This window comes from Vigna radiata, chromosome 8, assembly GCF_000741045.1.
Source record: "Vigna radiata var. radiata cultivar VC1973A chromosome 8, Vradiata_ver6, whole genome shotgun sequence".
In the NCBI taxonomy this organism is placed as follows: domain Eukaryota; kingdom Viridiplantae; phylum Streptophyta; class Magnoliopsida; order Fabales; family Fabaceae; genus Vigna; species Vigna radiata.
Genome location: NC_028358.1, coordinates 35,777,199 through 35,798,205, shown reverse-complemented (window position 1 = coordinate 35,798,205; position 21,007 = coordinate 35,777,199). Strand labels below are relative to the sequence as shown.

General features: G+C 33.8%; 2 protein-coding genes across 7 annotated transcripts; one reads left to right on the top strand and one right to left on the bottom strand.

Moving 5' to 3' along the window:
- Positions 1-135: 135 nt before the first annotated feature.
- Positions 136-11,415, top strand: LOC106771863 (non-lysosomal glucosylceramidase). 3 transcript variants are annotated; one of them, XM_014657868.2, is made up of 19 exons: positions 136-746; positions 1,379-1,489; positions 1,672-1,728; positions 1,846-1,922; positions 2,063-2,162; positions 2,842-2,915; positions 3,642-3,751; positions 3,837-3,940; positions 4,563-4,616; positions 4,739-4,794; positions 4,886-4,924; positions 6,719-6,860; positions 6,990-7,174; positions 7,980-8,047; positions 8,218-8,290; positions 8,781-8,842; positions 8,959-10,168; positions 10,555-10,751; positions 11,138-11,415. In XM_014657868.2, exons 1-19 carry the CDS (start codon positions 666-668, stop codon positions 11,197-11,199), a joined length of 2,862 nt encoding a protein of 953 aa, XP_014513354.1. In that variant the 5' UTR covers positions 136-665; the 3' UTR covers positions 11,200-11,415. The 3 variants fall into 3 exon arrangements, with proteins under 3 accessions (XP_014513354.1, XP_022641065.1, XP_014513353.1); XM_022785344.1 differs by lacking the exon at positions 11,138-11,415 and adding an exon at positions 10,852-11,089 and having other exon boundaries at positions 137-746; XM_014657867.2 differs by lacking the exon at positions 11,138-11,415 and having other exon boundaries at positions 139-746; positions 10,555-11,089.
- A 311-nt stretch (positions 11,416-11,726) lies between these two features.
- On the bottom strand, positions 11,727-17,321 carry LOC106771865 (protein disulfide isomerase pTAC5, chloroplastic). 4 transcript variants are annotated; one of them, XM_014657869.2, is made up of 8 exons: positions 16,753-17,320; positions 15,172-15,320; positions 14,712-14,807; positions 14,396-14,524; positions 13,583-13,820; positions 12,588-12,625; positions 12,362-12,490; positions 11,727-12,178 (listed from the first exon to the last, which is right to left on the bottom strand). In XM_014657869.2, exons 1-7 carry the CDS (start codon positions 17,228-17,230, stop codon positions 12,395-12,397), a joined length of 1,224 nt encoding a protein of 407 aa, XP_014513355.1. In that variant the 5' UTR covers positions 17,231-17,320; the 3' UTR covers positions 11,727-12,178; positions 12,362-12,394. The 4 variants fall into 4 exon arrangements, with proteins under 4 accessions (XP_014513355.1, XP_014513356.1, XP_022641066.1 ...); XM_014657870.2 differs by having other exon boundaries at positions 11,727-12,168; XM_022785345.1 differs by lacking the exons at positions 11,727-12,178; positions 12,362-12,490; positions 12,588-12,625 and adding an exon at positions 12,632-12,850 and having other exon boundaries at positions 16,753-17,321.
- Between the last annotated feature and the right edge of the window lie 3,686 nt (positions 17,322-21,007).

Genomic DNA, 21,007 nt, shown 5'->3' with positions numbered 1-21,007 from the left:
TTATGCAAAGTAATTAAATTATTAAAGAAGAAAAATACGAAAAGGTATAGTCTTGGAGACCGACATCAAGGTGGACCGTTATATAAAAGTGATGAGTGAAAGAGACCCGCAAATGACAATGGTGATTTACACTTCAATCCAAACGAAAGTTGTTCACCACCAAATACATATACACACTTTTACTTTACGAACACAAATTTTCAATCATAATTATTATGAGAGAGAAAAATAAAAACCAATTTAAGAGTGGCCACCAGAACAGAAGCATGTTATTTTTCCATTCAAACTTTCTTGTTCTCTCTCTTCCTCCTCCACTACCGATCCGAGTTAGATTTCAAGGAACGAGTCGCGGACTCGGCTGCACAAGCGGCGTTTTCTCCTCTGGCCACGCATCATTCACTATGTTGCGCTGCGCTTAAATCCGAATCGAATCTGCCGAAACAATCACGTGATATTCGATAATCGCTTTTCTCCGATCAATCACGAGATATTCGATCTCATTCTTAACTGTTTCACTCCAACTTCAGGCACACACAAACGTTTTTTTTCTTTTCTTTTTTTATCTGCGCTTTGTGAGCGCGATCTTGGAGAACTAAGCGTGCGTTTGTTTATTTTTCTCGTTTGATATCTCTCGTTGTTCCGAGAGAGTTGTGTGTTGTGGAAGCATGGTTAGCGGCAATATTTTCCATTGTAGAAAGAATTCGTGGCCTCCGGGAGAGTATATCAGTAAATCCACTCTGCAGCTGGTATATAATTTTTCTCTTTGTTATTTTTGGAATATCGGATTCTTATGAAGCTTATTGACATGACACCGATTTTGCTTTTGTTGATAACTTAATTCAGTTGGAAATTCGACGGCGTAGTTTTTGTTGTCTTTATTAAGTGGCTCTCTGACTTTGGTGAATCAGCGTTCTGCCTTCTGATGGCGCCGCGCTTTTTGTGATATCTGAAAATTTTGCGTTTGCATGTGGTTTTAATTTTAAAGTCTGATTGTTTGTGTTTTCTTGGCGGAAAACACGAAGGATCTACTCGTCACAGTTAGCTGAAGATAAATAAAGAGAGTGAAGTTAAGTGTGAATTAAAAGAATACTATTACTTAGCCCAGCGACATGGTTGTGAATTTGGTTTTTTGTTGATTACTGAAATTCATTTGGAAATTCGGTGTGCTGTTTTTATTTTATTTTTATTTATTAAGTTGCTCTTTTTTCTTTTGTGAATTGGCGTCCTGGTTTTGTGATGATGCTTTATCTGGAAATTTGACTTTAGCGTGTGATTTTTGTTAATAGTAATTGGTTACACGGTGCTACGTTCACATGTGTTGATATTGGTAGTTGATTTCATGTAAATGTAATCCGTGTCCCTGACATGGTTTTTGCAGTTTGATTATGATAGTTCTGCTCCCCCGGAGCAAGCTTGGAGAAGGAGATTGAACAGCCATGCCAATCTTCTAAAAGAATTTAGAGTAACTTTTATGGAAGCTATAAAAATGGCAAGTATTTTTTCTCTCTCCCTCTCTCCCTCTCTCTTTCCCAAACTGCAACTAGTAACGTGGACTCATTGGTTTAGTGCATGGAATTCCTTTGCATATTCTTATTTATGTAGATGGTTTTATTAGTATTTTGCATCTCTCTCTATCTCACCTGATTGTCTATTGTGTTTTAAATTTTCCAGGTTCGATTAGGGATACGTATTTGGTCATATGTTAGGGAAGAGGCTTCTCATGGAAGGGTAAATTTGAAATTCTCTATTCTTTGGGTCTTTCATTGCTGAATTTTGTGTGGTGGTTACATATACTAGTAGGTTGAAACATAGAATTCCAAACTTTTGTTTGTCTGATTTCTGCAGAAAGCACCTATTGATCCTTTCACTCGCGAGAGTTGCAAGCCATCTGCATCTCAAGGAGTTCCACTTGGTGGGATGGGGTATGATTTGTTCCAATTGAAAGCTACCAATTAATTATCTTGAATGCCATTCTTTACAAGCGGGTTTATTCATCTGGCCTTTAGAACAAACAAATCTCTTTCTTCTTGTATTGATTTGAACATCATTTATTCCTAAACAGGAGTGGCAGCATATCAAGAGGATTTAGAGGTGAGTTCCGACAATGGCAAATTATTCCTAGCTTATGTGAATCGTCACCAGTCATGGCCAATCAGTTCTCTGTAAGCCTTCCTGTTTTTCTGCTTACTATTGATGTGCTATATTCTTCTCTAATTGTATGGCATAAAAGTGTGAATCGTTTCCCTGACTGTCACTGATGTGCTCAACATGTACCTTTTTTTGAAATGAATTATTTAAAATTATATTGCATTCCCTTAACAGAATAAGGATAATAGGTGGAATGTATATTAAAATATAAATACAAGACTTTTGAAGTGGAATGGTTAATTAGTGGCCAAGTTGGTCAGTGAGGTTGTTAGAAAGTTATTGAGGGTTGGAGGTAGATATATAGAAGTTGATTAGGATCACAAATTAATGTTTCTGTGCAAACAGATGGATTTTGGAGTCAGGGTGCTTTTTGTGCAATAGAAATAGAAATTAGTTAATCAAAATGATTGGTGTTTTGTATTTGAGCTTTTTAGTTCTATCAGTATCAATTGCTCTCTACTTGATGAGATAGACCCCCGAGCTTTGTCTAGACAAGAGAAAAATAAAGTATGGAACATGGTTTGTAGTTTCACTAGTTGTTACTTTGTATGAATTTTAGTTCAAAGGTATTATTAGAGCCTTCTAGTAAAACATCTGGCTTTCCCTTTTAACTAGAATAATCTTTATTGTTTGTGGCCATTCTGAACTGTGGTTTATAATACATATTATATGGTTTATTTACTCATGTTGCAGATTTTTATAAGTAGAGAGGGAGGAAACAAAAATTTTTCATCAGTTTTGGCTCCTGGCCAGCATGAAGGTTTAGGGTAAGGCGGCCTGTGTGGAAGTTTGTAAAACAATGTTTCATGACTATGAGTGTGGCTAACATAGTTGGCAACACTATTTAGCATTTTTGTAAATTTATTTTTTATGATACAATATGCCTGCTTTATATCTTAACTATCTAGTAATAAAAGAATACTAATCAGTGTTATAGAAAATTCCATTGGTGCGGTTAGACCCAATCTGTCCTTAGATATAAATATAACTATCTGATGTTTACTTGGATGATGATGATTTGATAGATTAATATCTGTTATTAACAAAAATATTCTCTTATTTGACAGTCTAAGGTTTCACAATTGTCCTATGATTGTCTTGCTGACCTTTTTATTGCTTACATGAACTTATGTATAAAAAAAAAAAAAAAAAAACTAGTTTAGCAGAATATTTCCATCTTCATTTTTGAGAAAAGCTTCTGATGATGAAAATAATTGATAGGCTTAGCACAATATATGTTTGGTTTCTAACTATTACATAGAGGCATAACACAATTTTCTACCAAGCTTTGACTAATATACTTCTAACTGCTACCCATTAAGCACTCGAGGTAGATTGGCAACAACAACCCAGTTGCAAAATTGTTATTCTTCCGATCTGGCAATTAGTATGATTTGAATTTTGGATTCTGCTTAACATTTGGTTTTTTGGGTGCTTTTCATGTATCTAGATACACATACATGTACTCAAATTCATCTTTATTTGTTTTTCAGATCTAGTAAGAAACCTGATGATCAGGGCATATCATCATGGGGATGGAATCTAAGTGGGCAGCACTCAACCTACCATGCTTTGTTTCCAAGAGCTTGGACAGTTTATGATGGTATGGTCATTTATATTTATATTAATCGGTTCTTTGTTAAATGTGTGTGATCCTTTTTAATTAATTACTGCTTTCTTGTTCTCAGGTGAGCCAGACCCAGAATTAAAAATATCTTGTCGGCAGATATCCCCATTTTTACCACATAATTATAGAGAAAGCAGTCTACCCGCTGCTGTTTTTGTTTATACGGTGTGTAATTTTATTATTGTTACCTAAATTTTGTATATAAGAGAATGGATTGGTCAGTTTTCTTGCACTATTGTTTGATATTTTTGTTTTCCTTTTAATTGACATATATTATATACCAAATACAAACTAGTTGCCGCACTTTAGCTTTTTAGAGAGAAAGTTTTAATTGCATTTTTCTTAGTTTACATTAGTGTAAAATCTATTATTGTGTCCCCTTGTATGAAATGACATTTCACTTGTTTATGTTTGGTCCTCTCGTGAAAATTTGGATTAGATGCATTGTATAAGGCTGTTTGATTGTTGCAAATTACCTTCACTTTGACTTTGACTCTTTTCATCCCTTAAGATGTTTGAGAAATCCTTTTTCTATATGAGCTGTTGAATTGGGTGATGTTCCACCTTGGTAAATCCTTTTGGATGCCAATTTCCCTCTGGTTATTTCAACTATCATGCTTAATGGAGTTCCATTAAGCAAAGTGGGTGAAGAACTTAATATTCCATACGTTTCCCGTGTTGTACATTATTTTCATATTATCATATCCATGTTTAATTTCAGTATTATGAGGTGTGAAGTAATATATATTCTCAGGTTTACTAAAACTTTCACTTTTTTCTTTGGTAGTTGGTGAACACGGGAAAGGAAAGAGCTAAAGTCAGCCTTTTATTTACATGGGCGGTATGATTTTTTTTTTTTCTTTTCCTGAAGTGTTGTCTTTACTTGTCACAAAAATATGCTTGAGTGGGGGTTACAGTGATCGGCCCATTGATAAAATAACCATCGATATTAATCTTCTGCAGAATTCCATTGGTGGAAGCTCACACCTGTCAGGAAATCATGTGAATGAACCATTCCGGTAAGTTTTTTTCTCTAGTCTGGGATGTGTTATTCAAAATAGAGTAGGCCTTATACAACATTTTAACTCCGTTTTCATTTTTCATTTATAGAGCTGAAGATGGAGTCTCCGGTGTACTTCTATATCACAAGCAAGTTATCAAACCTTATAGATATATTTGACGGTTGGTTTGATTTCTCTTTATTGTTTACATGGGAATGGTTGATAAAGCAATGACTTAAAGTTTCTGAATAGTCTAAAGGTGCTTTAGCTTATATTTATAAACAATCTCTTTTAAATAGCTTAAGGAGCCTGTTGTTCAACATATTTCCTACAAACTGCTTTACCATTATCAATCATCTTAAGGGTTTCTTTTCCGCCCTAACTTTAATTTTGTGATAGTAAGCCAAATTTTGTTGGTCATATGAGCTTGTCAATCCTTTTGTATTACAAATTGATTTTTTTTTCCATCATCATAAAACTTACAAAAATAATTTCCCCATCTCTCTTGATTATCTTGATCCATTGACTAAATTCTTCATTCTTTATACATGTTAATATTTTAAGTAATCCAAATCTCTTGATTAAACACCCCAGATCTCAGTAAAACTCCTCAAGTTTTGGGCTGTTCATCACTCAATTTTCTGTTTCAATTTTTAGCTTTCTGATACCTTATACAATATTTCATCATTATTGGACCGAAGCAAGGATAACACACGGTTATTTCTTGAACGCTTCCATCACCAAGTTCTTTCTCTATGTCCACAATTTTGCAACCTTCCTGATTTTCTAAGACATCCAATCTCAAATGAGGTTTGCCCTTCGTGATTCCCAATTACGTTACTCCCACAGTTTCTTCTTCAAAAGAAATATTCATACCCTTGAGCTTCTATTCTTCTATTTGTAACTTGTATGGCTGTGTTTATGGTTTTTAAAATGAGTATTAAGGATCAAGGCCCTACATTGTGCAGCGAAACTCTCTTCATGAGTCACATTGTAATTCTTGCAAGCTTTTTTATTGTATCTGAGCTCCATGCAAAGAAGAAATTTCTGCAGTCTATTACGATACCTTTTCTCCAACCCATTTATTTTCTTGAAGAAAGATGATACATAAAAAAATGTGTCCATAAGCCCATAATCAATACAACTATCAAAACCAAAATGTGCCGAAACCAGCAACATATGAAAAGAAGAAAAATTGGCCACTTCCACTTACCCCAAAATCATCAAATACTCAGCTTGAATTCTATAGACCCTTGCTTATATGAATCCCTTGTCATTAAGGTGCTCTTTGGAGTTGACACACTTTTCTTGATTCTTATCTGTCCTTTGTCCCCTAATGCTTTCTCTATGGAGACCTATTCTAAATCTTCATGCTCTTTTCTGATAAAGTCTTCTTTTTGTAAAAGAGGTATATTGGGTAGTTCTCCCTTGGAGAATGGCAACAGTTGAGCTTTCTTGAGTACTATTCCAGGTATAGAGTTCGGGTTGTTACTTTTCATAGAAAAAAAACTCATTAAAAAAGATATGGAGAAAGTACGACAGCGGGATCTGTGCTGGGGAGGTGAGTTAACTGCTTACCTCCAAATTAAATGAAAATGAAAACACTATTCTGAAATAGATTATTTTTACTTTGGTCTATCATTCTGGTTTGGGATTTTTCCATGAACTTGTAAAAATGAACTAAGAAATTTTAATTGCTTATTGGTACCAATTTCCATTAATTTGAAATAATATTTGTTCGTTGTCTGTACTTGATTTCTACACTTTAGTTTACAATGTCACGATTCTGGTTTGACATATTTGCATGTACGTAGGTATAAGTAACACTTTTCTGTGGGTCGGTATGTATGTAATTGTAAATTGTAGTTAGGGTCTCATGTCCCCTAAACTTCTATGTAAATGAGGATTTTGGTGTATATATTAAGGCCATTCCAATATACAGGACAGCAAAAGGAAATCCTCCGGTTACTTTTTCCATAGCTGCATGTGAAACACAGAATGTTAGTGTTTCTGTTTTGCCGAGTTTTGGGCTGTCAGAAGGAAGTAGCATAACAGCAAAAGACATGTGGAGTAAAATGGTGAAGGTACTGGCTGCTCCTCTTTTTGGGGATTTCTAAATGATATTTATAGTTTTCCACAAGGTTCTTCCAAATATTTTTTGAACGGAAAGCATATGGAATTGGTCCTAATTGAAATTATTATATCTTTTTAAGGATGGTCAATTTGACCAGGAGAATTTTAACTCTGGTCCTAGCATGTCCTCATCACTTGGAGAGACACTATGTGCTGCTGTTGCAGCTACAGCTTGGGTTGAACCCCATGGAAAGTGCACAGTTGCATTCAGTCTTGCATGGTCATCTCCAAAAGTAAAGTTCGTGAAAGGTTGCACTTTCAACAGGTAAACAATGTTACGATGGAATATTAGGTAGTTAATATTTATCCTTGACCAAGGTCTCTATATATTAAATAATAGTTTATATGCGTACACCTGCCTGTAGGAGTGAAGTTATTCATGATATGATTTAACTACCTTCAGCTTAGTTACATGAGCTGCATTTTAGCTTTAGAAAAATTTGAATGATACTTTTAGGTAATGGTAAATCAGATCTACCTTTGAGTAGCTAAGCTTAGATGAAGGTTTTTTGAATCTGTCTCACTCGGTTCCAACAGAACCCTTGTGATTTAAACAGGTGGTGGATACTAAGTTGGGCAAAACAAGTTCTCGTATATTAATTATGGAGGCCATTTGCTTCAAAAGCTATGTTTTTCAAATGTCTGCTGTTGTTTTTTTTAATGGTATATTTTCCTAGTGATCAAATTATCGGTTTACTTTAGAGGCAATATATGTATGGTAAAATTTGACCATTGTATGTCTTGATATTGTATCCTTATTTTTTGCTTCTTTGAAGGTATCCTTGCTTGCCTGCTCTTAATTGTTATTAGAAGTGACCCATCTTGATTTGTTATGTTGTAGTACATGATCCATTGAAATATGATTATCCTAAATAAAGTTTTACTTAAGCTCCAAATGAATAGCGTCACTCCTGCTTTATTTGGGACAGCATAAACTTTTTAATTCTTTTATATGTTTTTTTGGAGGAGATTGTGCCTGTTGTTGCCAAACAGGCAGTCTACATACAACCCAATATCTTTTGTATAATTATACTTTATTAAGTTAAATTTGCTTGGTTCTTTTACCACAGGAGATATACAAAATTTTATGGGACTTCTGAGAAAGCGGCAGTGGACTTGGCCCATGATGCTTTGACAAGTATGTTGTATGGTTTGATTATTGATATTCTCCAGGCCTGTGCTTTACTTGCATTGGTTGTGTATAATCTCATTTCAAAACAGAAAAAAAATATGCAAATGTTCCTCAAGGGATTGATGGTTTCATCTGTGGCGTATAAAAACCTTATTAGATTTTTGAATTCTAAACAGATTACAGCCGGTGGGAAGAAGAGATTGAGAAATGGCAGAATCCTATTCTCAAGGACGAGACATTACCAGAATGGTAATTCTCAATTTAACTTCTATAATATTTTAGTCATGAAGTATCACTGAATTTTTGTTTATTTGTTTGTTATGGGTCAATTCCAGTTTATTCTTATTTTAGTATCAAATAGGAAGCTTTTAAAGTCTTGGTCTACTAAACTAGCCTGAGCAAAACTTGGGTTTTTTCAGTTGATGTTTGGCAACTTACTTTTTGTGCAACGAGTTGCATTTTAGACTTGGTAAAAAACTTCACTTTGCTCTAGAAATAAGTTTCCTTTGTTCAAAGGTTGGGTTTACGGGCCCCTAAGTCAGAGGTATTCAGTCACAATTTCATCTAGTAAAACATAGTGTTACTTCTGTTTGAAGTCAAAATTGACTGATCATGTATGCTCTTGTGTAGTCGCTTTTGTCTTCCTCTATCTTGACTTGTGAAGCTGTCGATCATCTTTTTTTGGCTTCTATTGTTCCAGGAGAAGATATATTAATGTATTTGGAATTTATTTTTACAGGTACAAATTTACATTATTTAATGAACTGTACTTTCTTGTTGCCGGAGGAACAATTTGGATTGGTATGCACATTGTACTGTGGTTTTATTTTTTATTAATGTTTGGTTTTTTCATTGGAGATGCCTGTTGTGATTTAATTCTTAATAAGATCTTTGAAACTGCCTAATCTTTCTGCCAGACTCTCCTTTGCTATCTTCAAGTATGCGGAATGGCCAAGATCGGGCAAGGGAGTTGGAAAATGCAGTTGTCAAAGAAACTGAAGATAAAATAAATGGTAGAAAAAGGACATTTGTGGAGCGAACAGCAGATAGTACCTATGAAACTAACGCTACTACAGGACATAATTGTGTGGATGAAAACATATATGGACATGATAATGATGATGATGTTGGAAGGTTCTTGTACTTGGAAGGAGTGGAATATATCATGTGGTGCACGTATGACGTGCACTTCTACGCATCATTTGCCCTTCTTGAGCTGTTTCCTAGGATTGAATTAAATATACAGCGTGACTTTGCTAGAGCTGTCTTGTGTGAAGATGGAAGAAAAGTAAGGTTTCTGGCAGAGGGAAACTGGGGAATTCGCAAGGTTTACGGGGCTGTGCCACATGATCTGGGGACACACGATCCGTGGTATGAAATGAATGCCTATAACATCCATGATACTAGCAAGTGGAAGGACCTGAACCCAAAATTTGTTCTTCAGGTGTATAGAGATTTTGCTGCAACAGGTGATTTGCAGTTTGGAATTGATGTGTGGCCGGCTGTCCGGGCTGCAATGGAGTACATGGACCAATTTGACAGAGATGGCGATGGTCTTATTGAGAATGATGGGTTCCCAGATCAAACGTATGATACATGGACAGTTCACGGTGTGAGCACATACTGCGGATGTCTTTGGCTTGCTGCTCTACAAGCTGCCGCAGCAATGGCCCTTGAACTTGGTGACAGGGATTTTGCAGAAACATGCAAAAGGAAGTTTTTGAAGGCCAAGCCAGCATTTGAAGAAAAACTGTGGAATGGTTCGTATTTTAACTACGACAGTGGATCAAGTGGTAACAGTAAATCCATTCAAGCAGATCAATTGGCTGGGCAATGGTATACTGCATCCTCGGGGCTTCCCTCCCTTTTTGAAGATTCCAAAATCAAAAGTGCTCTCCGGAAGGTTTATGATTTCAATGTAATGAAAGTTAAAGGAGGAAGGATGGGTGCTGTAAATGGCATGCATCCCAACGGTAAGGTTGATGAGACCTGTATGCAGTCTCGTGAAGTATGGACAGGTGTGACCTATGGTGTTGCTGCAACAATGATACTTGCTGGAATGGAAGAAGAGGCTTTCACAACAGCCGAGGGAATATTTCTAGCGGGCTGGTCAGAAGACGGATATGGGTAACTTCTTACGCCCTCTGTCGTTCACAATTGTTTCTTTTATAATCTGCATCCTCACGCTTGTGTCTATGAAGTAAGGATAGGATTTTCTGATGCGTAAATAAAAATAAAGATATATATTTTATAACTAAAAGTTCATCAAGTTGAGAAGTTTACTTAGTGCATATTTTGCTTGTATGATCTATATGTCAATATTAACTTACATATTAGTGTTCACTTCAGACACCGGAGAGTATCAATGGTTCTATGATAATTATTTTATTTCTTGATAAAAATCACACATTCTGTAAGTTATTTAGATGTTTAAATGTGGCAGATCTAAATTGTGTGCATCTATTATTTTCCATTAGAAAAATCAATCAGTCATTCCCTTTATCCCATATCAGGTACTGGTTTCAGACTCCGGAGGCATGGACAATGGATGGGCACTACCGGTCCCTCATGTACATGAGACCCCTGGCCATTTGGGGAATGCAATATGCAATGAATAGGCCCAAAGCGATTCTTGAGGCCCCTAAAATCAATATCATGGACAGAATCCATCTGTCTCCTCTTATTGGCGGATTCTCTCATAATGAAACAGGTGTGAGAAAGATTGCAACAAAAGCAAGGTGTTTTAGCAATTCTGTGTTTCATTGTGCTTGCTGACCGACAACATTTAAGAACATAAAATTTTTGTATAGGTAACTTTCACACAATTCCTACCCAACCCAACCCTCTCCTAGAGAAGCTGTAATAATGGCGGTCAAGGCCTGAGGGTAGTAATATTTTAGAAATAAGCAGAGATCGATTGTAACTTATATATATATAGCCCATTAGTTTAGACAACGCAAGTCACGCTTTCATTGTAACTGTTGTACTGTACATTATCATTTATTTGATCTCTCCGAGATATAATTTACCACAGTCCAATTTCTAAAATGTTTTTCTTAAATGATTGTCATCAATAATGTTAAATATATGGTGTAGGTGGCAATGGTTACGGTTTACAGGAGGATAGATATATGCTACGGGATGTTATACACAAATAGACAATTGCTTTATGGTAAGGCGCATTGAAGGTGCTGACTAACCCAATACAATTTTTTAACTGTATTTAAAGAGCGTGTTCGTCCTACCCATCCTCACTTCTCGGCCTTTCGTCAAATCAGATGGCTATCAACTCTGAATTGGTCTGCACAAACTCGTGCCTCTTCAGTAGTCTGCCAGGACCTTCTGGCTCATGCTATAGGAATATGTTATCCTATTCGTAGCTGATGCTCATTTTTTCCTTTTGACTTTTATTTCACATTTACACAATTTGCCAGTAAGTGGTAGACATTCTTTGATATATTTCTTTTTCATATTTAAAAAAAATGGTGTTGACAACAGCATTAAGAAATAGTGTTGTCGACCAATCAAACAAAACAACCACCAACGGTTGGTCGTTGGTGCACAGTATCATTAACTGACTTAGTAAAAAGAATATTTTGTTCGGCACTTGGACAATAATTACTATTAACAACATTCACCGCTATTCTGTTAATTAGAATTTAATTCCGACAACTTTATTCAACGATCATTCAAAGCTCAGCAATTTCAAGTCGGTTAAACAAAGCCATGAAGATATAGGTTTAGTACCAAGTATTTGATTGAGCTCAATCCAACACCACCGTTATTTGGAGTTCACTCGGAATTTTAGGAAACTGCTCCCAACCGTTGCCATAAGAGCCTCTGTGCAGTCCTCCATTTGCCATTGTCGTCAGCCATTTACATTTTTTGGCTTATGATTTATAACAGAGTTCAAAGATGACCGTTTACCTCTGAAGCATCTTCGAATTATCACAGCGTTACATATTTTGTGATTTAACAGATAAATTTTGAAATGGACGTAGTTGGACAAGGGGATAATGTATGTCTGAATATATTCAGATATGACATCGTTCGTTTTGATGGATTAAACGCGCCTGTTCGGTTCAATCTATGATGTAATTTGGGGCAGTTCTGAAAGTTCCAAAGCCCTGAAAATCTCTATAATATCAAGTTCGTATTTATCAGTTCCCTTTTAACAGTTGAACAAACGTTCATAATAAGATTTGTTATGGACTACGTATCTTTATCAGTTCAATCGAAAACAGTCAAAAACAAAAAATAATAAATAAACGACAGGTAAGCAAAATTTTGTGATACTTTTGGCAATTGATGAATATATACCTGTGTAACGTGATGAAGAAATGTATGTTATTCCTATACCATAGCTTTCCCTCCACATAAATCACATATGGTATACCCTAGACCTTCACAATATGGGCATTTTGTGCCCTCTTCCACCCATTCCAAAAACTGCGTTGAAGAATTCATTGATAAGTTCAAGATCCTGTGCAGCATGGGTAAACAGCCACAAAACTAAATTTTCTTAAAATGCTTGTGTATTTCTTACTTGAGGTTCAATATTTGGCTCGCCAGATCCATCACACTCTGCAATGAAAGAAATGGAAGTTGGCCGGAGATTTCCAAAGTTGATCATAAATAATCTAGGAAACCATTATCATACAGTCAACATCAATATATCAGAGACGAATATTATGGTTGCCCTTAGAATGGTCATTACACGAGAGATTAAACCATCCCAACTCTGACTGCTCCATTGGGGTTACTGGGCCATGCCAGCTATCATGATTACTGCTATAACAATTGTAATTCCTAAATCCATTTGATAGCAATGACCATGTTAGTTTTCTAAGACTGCAGAAATTATCATCTATTTTTCTCAATTAGAGACAATTTTGAACAAGTTAAAGTGCCTAGTAGGCTGTGTTCAAGTAACTCGCACAAATCGGGATTAGGAAAAAGCCTCCCTGACAAGCTCAATATATAGAAAAAATGAACATTTTCTCCAAAACCTAAATGGTGGATAGACCATGTTTGGAAAGTCCACGAAGAAATCCTGCAGGAGGAATCTGATTTAGACAAAAGAACACCTAGGAAAACAAAGATTGTCCAACAAAGCAAACGGCAGAATTTAAGGCATCAAACGGAACCAATCATTGAGATGGATGATGATATAATGATAGAGCCCTTATTGTCGTTCAAGATGTCAATACTGTAATGGTTTCGTTTTTATCCAAGTATCCTTCTAATAGCAACCATATTGATAGCAGCAAAAAATATGCATGACACTGCTCCTAAGTCATTGATTCCTCCAAACAGAAATATATAGAAGGAAATGGGTACATGAAACAATTGAGGTTTGTATACTATGAGGATTTGGGAAAGTTATATTCTGAAAAATACATAATACTTGCTTTGTTTCTTGGAGATGTGTATAAAATTAAAAGTGAATTTACAATGAGATTGGACTTCCAGAACAAAGATCAATGATCCAACTACTGGATAATGGTCGTTTAATTGAAATAAAAGGGATAAGTTACATACCTGTACACAACAAGCGACCTTCCCCACGACATTGAAGGCATTTTGTCTTTGCATTCTTGTTTTTGCTCTTATCAACTCCATTACTTGCAACAAGTCTAGATGGCTCTTCCCACCGATTCTCTCCAAGGAGAAAAACTCCTCGCTGGGGAACTTCTGTTTCCTTATCAATTTTCACAACATTTTGCTGAACCTCTGAAATATCTGTCACTGAAGGAACTGCAGCTCCATTTTCACCTTCCTATATAAGTCACATTTGGATTATGATGCAAATTCAAGTATTTAACAGTTTAAACAATTTGTGTTTGTTGTCTTAGAGATAAAATAGAAATAGAATAATTCCTAGACCTCCATCCACAAGCTTAAACTTACGGGAGATGTCGTCCTTGCTAGTTGTCAAGTAGTGAATAGATCAATGCTCTATCAAAAACCAAAGTTTCACTAAAAACATAATAAAACAATGCAGAAAAATGAGAGAAGAATTTCAAAAATTGTTTTAATCACATAGAAAGAAATATATATTCAGATTTCCAGAACACAAACTATCATGTTTAGTCGAGAGCAAGGAGTCAAGTGATTTAGCCAAAAGCACACGGAACTAACAATGTGCTTGTATCTACATGAGTCAAGGTAAAGCTGATACGAGTAACTTTCACGTTTTTTGTTGATTTTGATATTAATTTTGTTTGGAGCATGCATAATTGAAGGGAATTTAAACTTAAGACAACATATTAGAGATAAAGTCTCAAACATCGGGACAGATTCTCGGGCTCAATAAGGAAGGAGCAAGAAGTGCATCTGATATAAGCAGCATACCTTTGGTAAAACAAATGTAGATTGTTCATCTTGAGTCGTGCTGCCTGCATCCTTTTTCCTTATCTCCAAATAAAGCCTTTCAAGAAGTTCAGCAGTCATAATACCATCTTCAGGGACACCTAATGTTGCCTTTCAAACAAACATCTCACAACCATCAAAACCTCAAAAACAAAATTGTACAGGCATAATATGGAGAGCACTACATATATACAGTACTCAACTTTTCAGTTTATATTGAAAATTAATCCAAGACAAAATGTTCCCCTCTTTGCATACAAAAGCTTCATAAACTATATATAATGCAGACAACACTAACTTGCCAAGTCTTCACAGCACGGTCTGTTCCACTTGAGAAGCTTGAGTAATCTATGTCTTCCTCGCCTGAGTAAAACCCCAATTTCAGCAACGCTTCCTGTTATTTCAATTTTCAACACATCAAGTAAGATTTCACATTGCACCAATTATTCACGCACAAATCCATTAAATCAACTCATAGGTGTGGATAACTAAAATTGTGATAGGATAAACTTCTCCTGTAATCACTTGTAGGATAAGTAAGAAAATAAAATGAATTAAATTTCCATTATAACTTAAAAGTCGGCTTATATACTTTAAGTTTAGCTTAAAAGTTAAAATCACAATTGAGTTCATAAGCGATGTTCAATTCTTTTTTCCGTCTTATTTACGTAGGAAAATTTATGCAAACAGAACCTATATATTATTTGGAAACATAAAAAAAATCAGAATCATCAAGAGTAGGAAAATGGAAGATCAACCTGCATTTGTCGAACCTCTTCTCCTTCAGAACCTTTCCGCAAAAGGCTCACCTTTTCAACTGTAACAGACTCCTCAACCACCACAACCTCCTTCTCACTTTCTATGACTTCTTCAATTCGCTTCTCCTCCTCTTCAATTCGCTTCTCCTCTGTTGTAGATCATTCAATTAGTGTTGTGTAGGTAAAACCAACAGGAGAAGTTGCACAATACAAGGCTAGGTTAGTTGCAAAGGGGTGGCTTTTGCAAAACATTGTTTGGATTGTTATGAAGTGTTACCTATGGTAAGAACTGGAACTATCAAACTAGTGGTTGCTACAACCACATTTAGAGGTTGGTTATTACATCAACTTGATGTAAAATTAGCCTTCTCAAATAGGTCACTGGAGGAGAACATTTATATGAATCAATCTCCGGGTTTGAAGTGACGGGACATGAAGACAAGATATGTAAATTGAAATAGGCTTTATATGGGATAAAACAAGCCCATCGGGCCAGGGATAAAAATATTGCTTCATTTTCCAGCTGGGTTTCAGCGGGAGTAGAACAAAATACGGAACTTATGTGAGAGCTATTATAAGTGATTTAATGATAGTTTGCCTTTATTTAGGTGATCTACCAATTAGTAGCAGTAATGCAGTACAGAAAGATAAGTTTAAAAGAAAAACTATGTTAGAGTTTGAAATGAGAGATCAAAGATTGCTATCTTATTTTTTGGGAATGTAATTTGTCTCCTCTAGTGATCGAGTTTTCATACATCCAAAAGATGCATGCAATTGAAATATTGAAAATATTCCAAATGCTGGATTGTAATTTTGTCCAAACACCAGTTGATCGTGGTATGAAGTTAGACACAGAAGGAAATGGCAATGTAGTCGATGCAACTTTGTATAAAAATTGTTGGCTTATTGAGATTTTTGTGCAGTAACCTAACATAGCTTATGGAGTGAGGTTGATAAGTAGATTTGTTGTTCATCCAATGCTTTCTCTTTTGCTTGTAGATAATAGAACATTGACATATGCGAAGGGCACTTTGAAATTCAAAAACATGACGAAATATTTCTAATGAAGTATTTTGCTACTGTGATTTAGACTGGTGTGATAATAAAAGGAACAAAAAAAGTACAACACGGTATGTGTTTATGGCGTGTGGCAGGGCATCTAGTTCGTGGTGTTATAAGAAGGAGGCAGTGGTGGCATTGTCTTCATGTGACGCCTGACATTGCAACCTCAACGAGAACTTGTCTAGTCTTGTTGCTTGAAAACTTGATGTCAGAAATTAAGATTAAAAAAAAAAAACTATGAAGATGCTAGTAGACAACGAGTGGGCTACAGACCGCAGTACTAATGACCAGGTAGCTGATATTCTAGCAAATCGGCTAACAGATTCAAGCTGAGTATCAAGATGATAAGAGTGCAATAAATTGCTAATCTGAATTACGGGGAAAAGTTGCTAGCAATTCAGTTTGTGCTGTGTTAGTTAGGTAATTAGTTACTGTAACTATCTGCTTGTGATAGAACTGTAAATAGCAACTATGCATTGTGACACATGTGTGTGAGAAATAAAAGTTCAGATTCAATACCGATATTACTTGTTCTCTTTCCCTGTTCTTCTCCGTTTTTGTGAGTGTGCGTTATAACATCCTCCAACTTCCGAATACTCGAACCGCTCTCGAGAACCATATTCTTGTCCTTCAGCACCTGCAAGAGCAACGTGACATTCGCGACGGCGTCGGAGACGGATGCCGGAGAGGACACATCGCGCGTGGATAAGCGACGCTCCATCTCCTGGATTTGGAGCTTGAGGTCGGAGATCTCGCGGAGGAGTTGATCGCGTTCGCGAGCCCAGCGCTGCTCCTCGCGAAGCCAACGCTGTTCGTCGCGGAGCCATCGCTGCTCTTCGCGGAGCCATCGCTGCTCCTCGCGGTCGGAGACGGAGCAGTGAGTGACGAGGGAGTTGAATTTATAGGAGAGGGAATAGGGTTTGGGAAGAGAAATTAGGGTTTTGGTGAGAGTGAGGGTGAAAGTGGGAGTTGCAGTGACAGATAGAAGAGTTGGCATAGTGGGATTTGGATGATGAAGGCCATTGAAGGATCTGTTCTTCTAACTAATATGGTCTTATCTTCTATCAGAGGATCCAAGCCAGACATTTGTAAGACTAAATCAAGTTTATATATAATGTTTTAGTCTCTCCTGGCGGGAAACTAATTATTCATTCTACTTTTGTAAACACTCGTTAATCCTAATCTAATACCTTCTCTTAAATAATGTATTTATTTTAACTCAAAAATTTGGTTACCTTCAAATATATTACAATTCTCAAACTATTTAAAATTAAAAAAAAAATAATTATACATATAAATTTATTATATTTATTTGATATTATTATTTCTTAATTTTTACTTTTTTGCTTTAAAAAATATAAAAAAAATTATAACTATTTTATACTTATACTATAAGTTAAATATACGTAAAAGTGTATAATTATTTTACTTTTTATATTATAGGTCAAATAAACATACTTTTATTATTATTATTTTAAAATTATTTACAAAATGATTTGTGAACGTGTTTTTTTTTAATTTACTTAAACTTCCTTTTTAGAAAAATATTAAATAAAAAAACATGCCATAAATGGCGGTGTAAAAAATATCAATGCTTTATCACATTGAATTGGATTTTATTTTAATAGAAACTCATCTATTAATTAAAGAAGATAAATGGTGTAGGAGAGTCTTTTATTTTTAATTGAGTTTAAATTTTGTTTAAGTTAAAACTTCATCCATTAAAAAGAATAATGAGTGTCACAGTTTAAAAAAAGTATAGTACTTAGTTGCATTAATTGTTAATTAGATGATAATCAATCACATATTAGAAAATAAAATATTAATTATATTACTTTTTAATTAAATTTATGATTTTTTTTAACTCAATCTATTTACACACAAAAAATGTTGAAAGGGTTAATTTAGGGAGAAAATACCAATCTAAAAAATTTTATGATTTTATTCAAACATCATAACAATTTTATAATGTTACAATCAGGTATGAAATATAAACTATAAACTAGAAATATTGTAATGATTTTATCAATTAATTTTTTATTCTAATTATAATAAAGATAAAAGAAATATAAAATAAAAATAATATATCTAATATATTCTAACAAAAATTTTAACTCAAAATAACTTTTATTAAAAATAAATAAAAAATTTATATAATTTTATATTATTAAAAAAATTATTATAAATAATTATAAACATTTAAAAAACACTATTTTAAAAAATGTAATGGTAAAATAATTATTATAATTTATAAATTAATTATTTTAATTTGTAAAATAATTAATTTTAGATTAATAGTCATTTAATTAATAAAAATGAAAAACGTAATTATTTTAGCTTAAATTAATGGTTACTTAAATAATAAAATTAAGAAAAATGACACAAAAATAAATCTTCTTCGTATAGTCTTCTTTATATACATAAATATAAATATAAATATAAATATAAATATAAATATAAATATAAATATAAATATAGACTAGTGAAAACTATAAATAGAAAAAGGATTAAGTTTGGAAGATTAGGACACCGTTTTTAGTTCAGGGATTCGAATCAATCTTATCTCTTTGACAGATAGATCAGTCTTACATATCAGTCGTGTCAGTTTTGGAAATCAAATTTTATTAAAAAATTTAAACTCGATATTTCATATTAACACATTCTGACAAGACAATCAAAGTTTGATCACTTCGAATAATATTTGATACAACTCGAATAATGTATCTACCAATTTCTCAAGTAGCTTGAACGAGAACCCATTTCAGTCATTTTCAACCCATCATGAATCCATTAATTTGTCATCAACTAGCTTTTATGTTAAAAGTAAAAAAACTTAATCAGTTTCCATGTGATATTAGACTTTCAACGTTAAAAGAAAAGAAATACAAGCAAGCCAATCCGACAATCTAGAAGTCTGACAGTAGGAGAAATCAAGTTGTGAAATTCAACTTGTTTTCAATTAACAAGTTTAATCTTATTTATTTTTGACAGATAATATCAAGTCGAACTTAAACAAGTCTGGTTGACTAAAAATACATATATGGTTTACTTGTTTATTAATAAAAATAATAAAACTATTATTACTATTATGAAATAAATATAAATAATTTTTATAATTATTATAAGTATTTTTTAGTTGATTTATAGGTAATTTCATAATTAAGAAAGATAAAGTTTTATAAAAACAATCAAACTAAAAAAAGAACGGTTAAATTGAAAAAAAAAAAAATATATATATATATATATATATATATATATAAAATTGATAAATAATTATTTTAATAGTAAAATATTGTTAAAGGGTAGATGTGAAAAATAAATATGAAACAAAAGAGAGAAACTCTCTCTATAGATAAGGTAGGAGTGATCAATATGAATTTGAAAGAATGAATCATATTTTCTCCCAATATTAATTTTGAATAGTTAATAAAATTTTAAATGAAGAGCGGCAGACTATAAATTGAACTATAATTATATGTTTTCCTTTTTTTCAATTTTTAAACATATTTTCTATATTTAAATGAAAATATAACTAATAAATTCTTTTTCAAAAGTATTTAAATTATACACATATGTTTTTATTCAATCATATTAAAGAATATGACTCAATAAAATCCATTAAGTCTCTTTATTATGAAATTGTTTAAACTTATGTGTAAATTCTAAATTTTAATAATATTACTACTCTTATAAAAATCATCAAATATTCAATACCATAGAACAATCAAATAAAAAGTACATACACAACTATTATAATTATCTAAGTATGTTGACAATAGCTAAATATATAAAAGACAGAAAAGTTTAATAGGCTCTATTACACTTAAGAACTAAAAAAACAAATCATAATCTATGTCTATGCTCTATCTCCATTGCCTAAAAAATCTAGTCTAAAAAAAGTTTTTCATCTACTGATAAAGATGATAATTGCAAACACAAGAACAAACAAACACAGAGAAAAAAATGACAAGTTAATTTTACTAAAGAATACACAGATAACTATTTACAAAAAAACACATTAAAAGTATTCGTAAAAAACTAACAACTCATACACATATAGACTTGACCATTCAGATACATATATTGATATCGAATTTTAGGGGTCATACACTCGATGGTGGTGAAACAACTCCTCCACACTTACTACTACACATTGAGGTTAATCCGTCAAACATCTATCACATATACATGACACTAGACTAAAGATATTGTGCCACTCTTCACGACATAATCATCATTTTTTACTTAAAATTTAAAGTTATCAAGAGTTTTAGAATAACCCTTAGTACAGATATCCATAACTATCTTAAGGACTTCTCCTCGAAATCAGTTTAACATCATATAAAAATCTGCACTCACAAACCCATCTCATACCAATTCAAATTGTATCCATATGTATTATCCATTAAACATATACAAAATTTCCAATATAGACAAACGTGAAATTTTATGCAACATATTTTGAACAAACACAACTCAAACAATGTTGTCAGAATACAGGTCACCACTCAACAAGTAAGATCTCTTGCCCAACAAATTAAGAGGAAAAAAACCCCATAGTTGCAGAGAAAAGTAGCGCTCAACGTCTTAAACCACCACTCAACGCCCAAAGTGGTGCTTAGTGTTCTCGAGCCCAATGGCTCTTGGGCTTTGCAGCGTCACATGAGACAACTCAACATTATACCAGAAGACAAAAACATTGGAAACTTGATCTAGATGTATTCAAGCACTGTCCACGTTACCAAATCGGTATCGTTGACACAATAATTGGTTT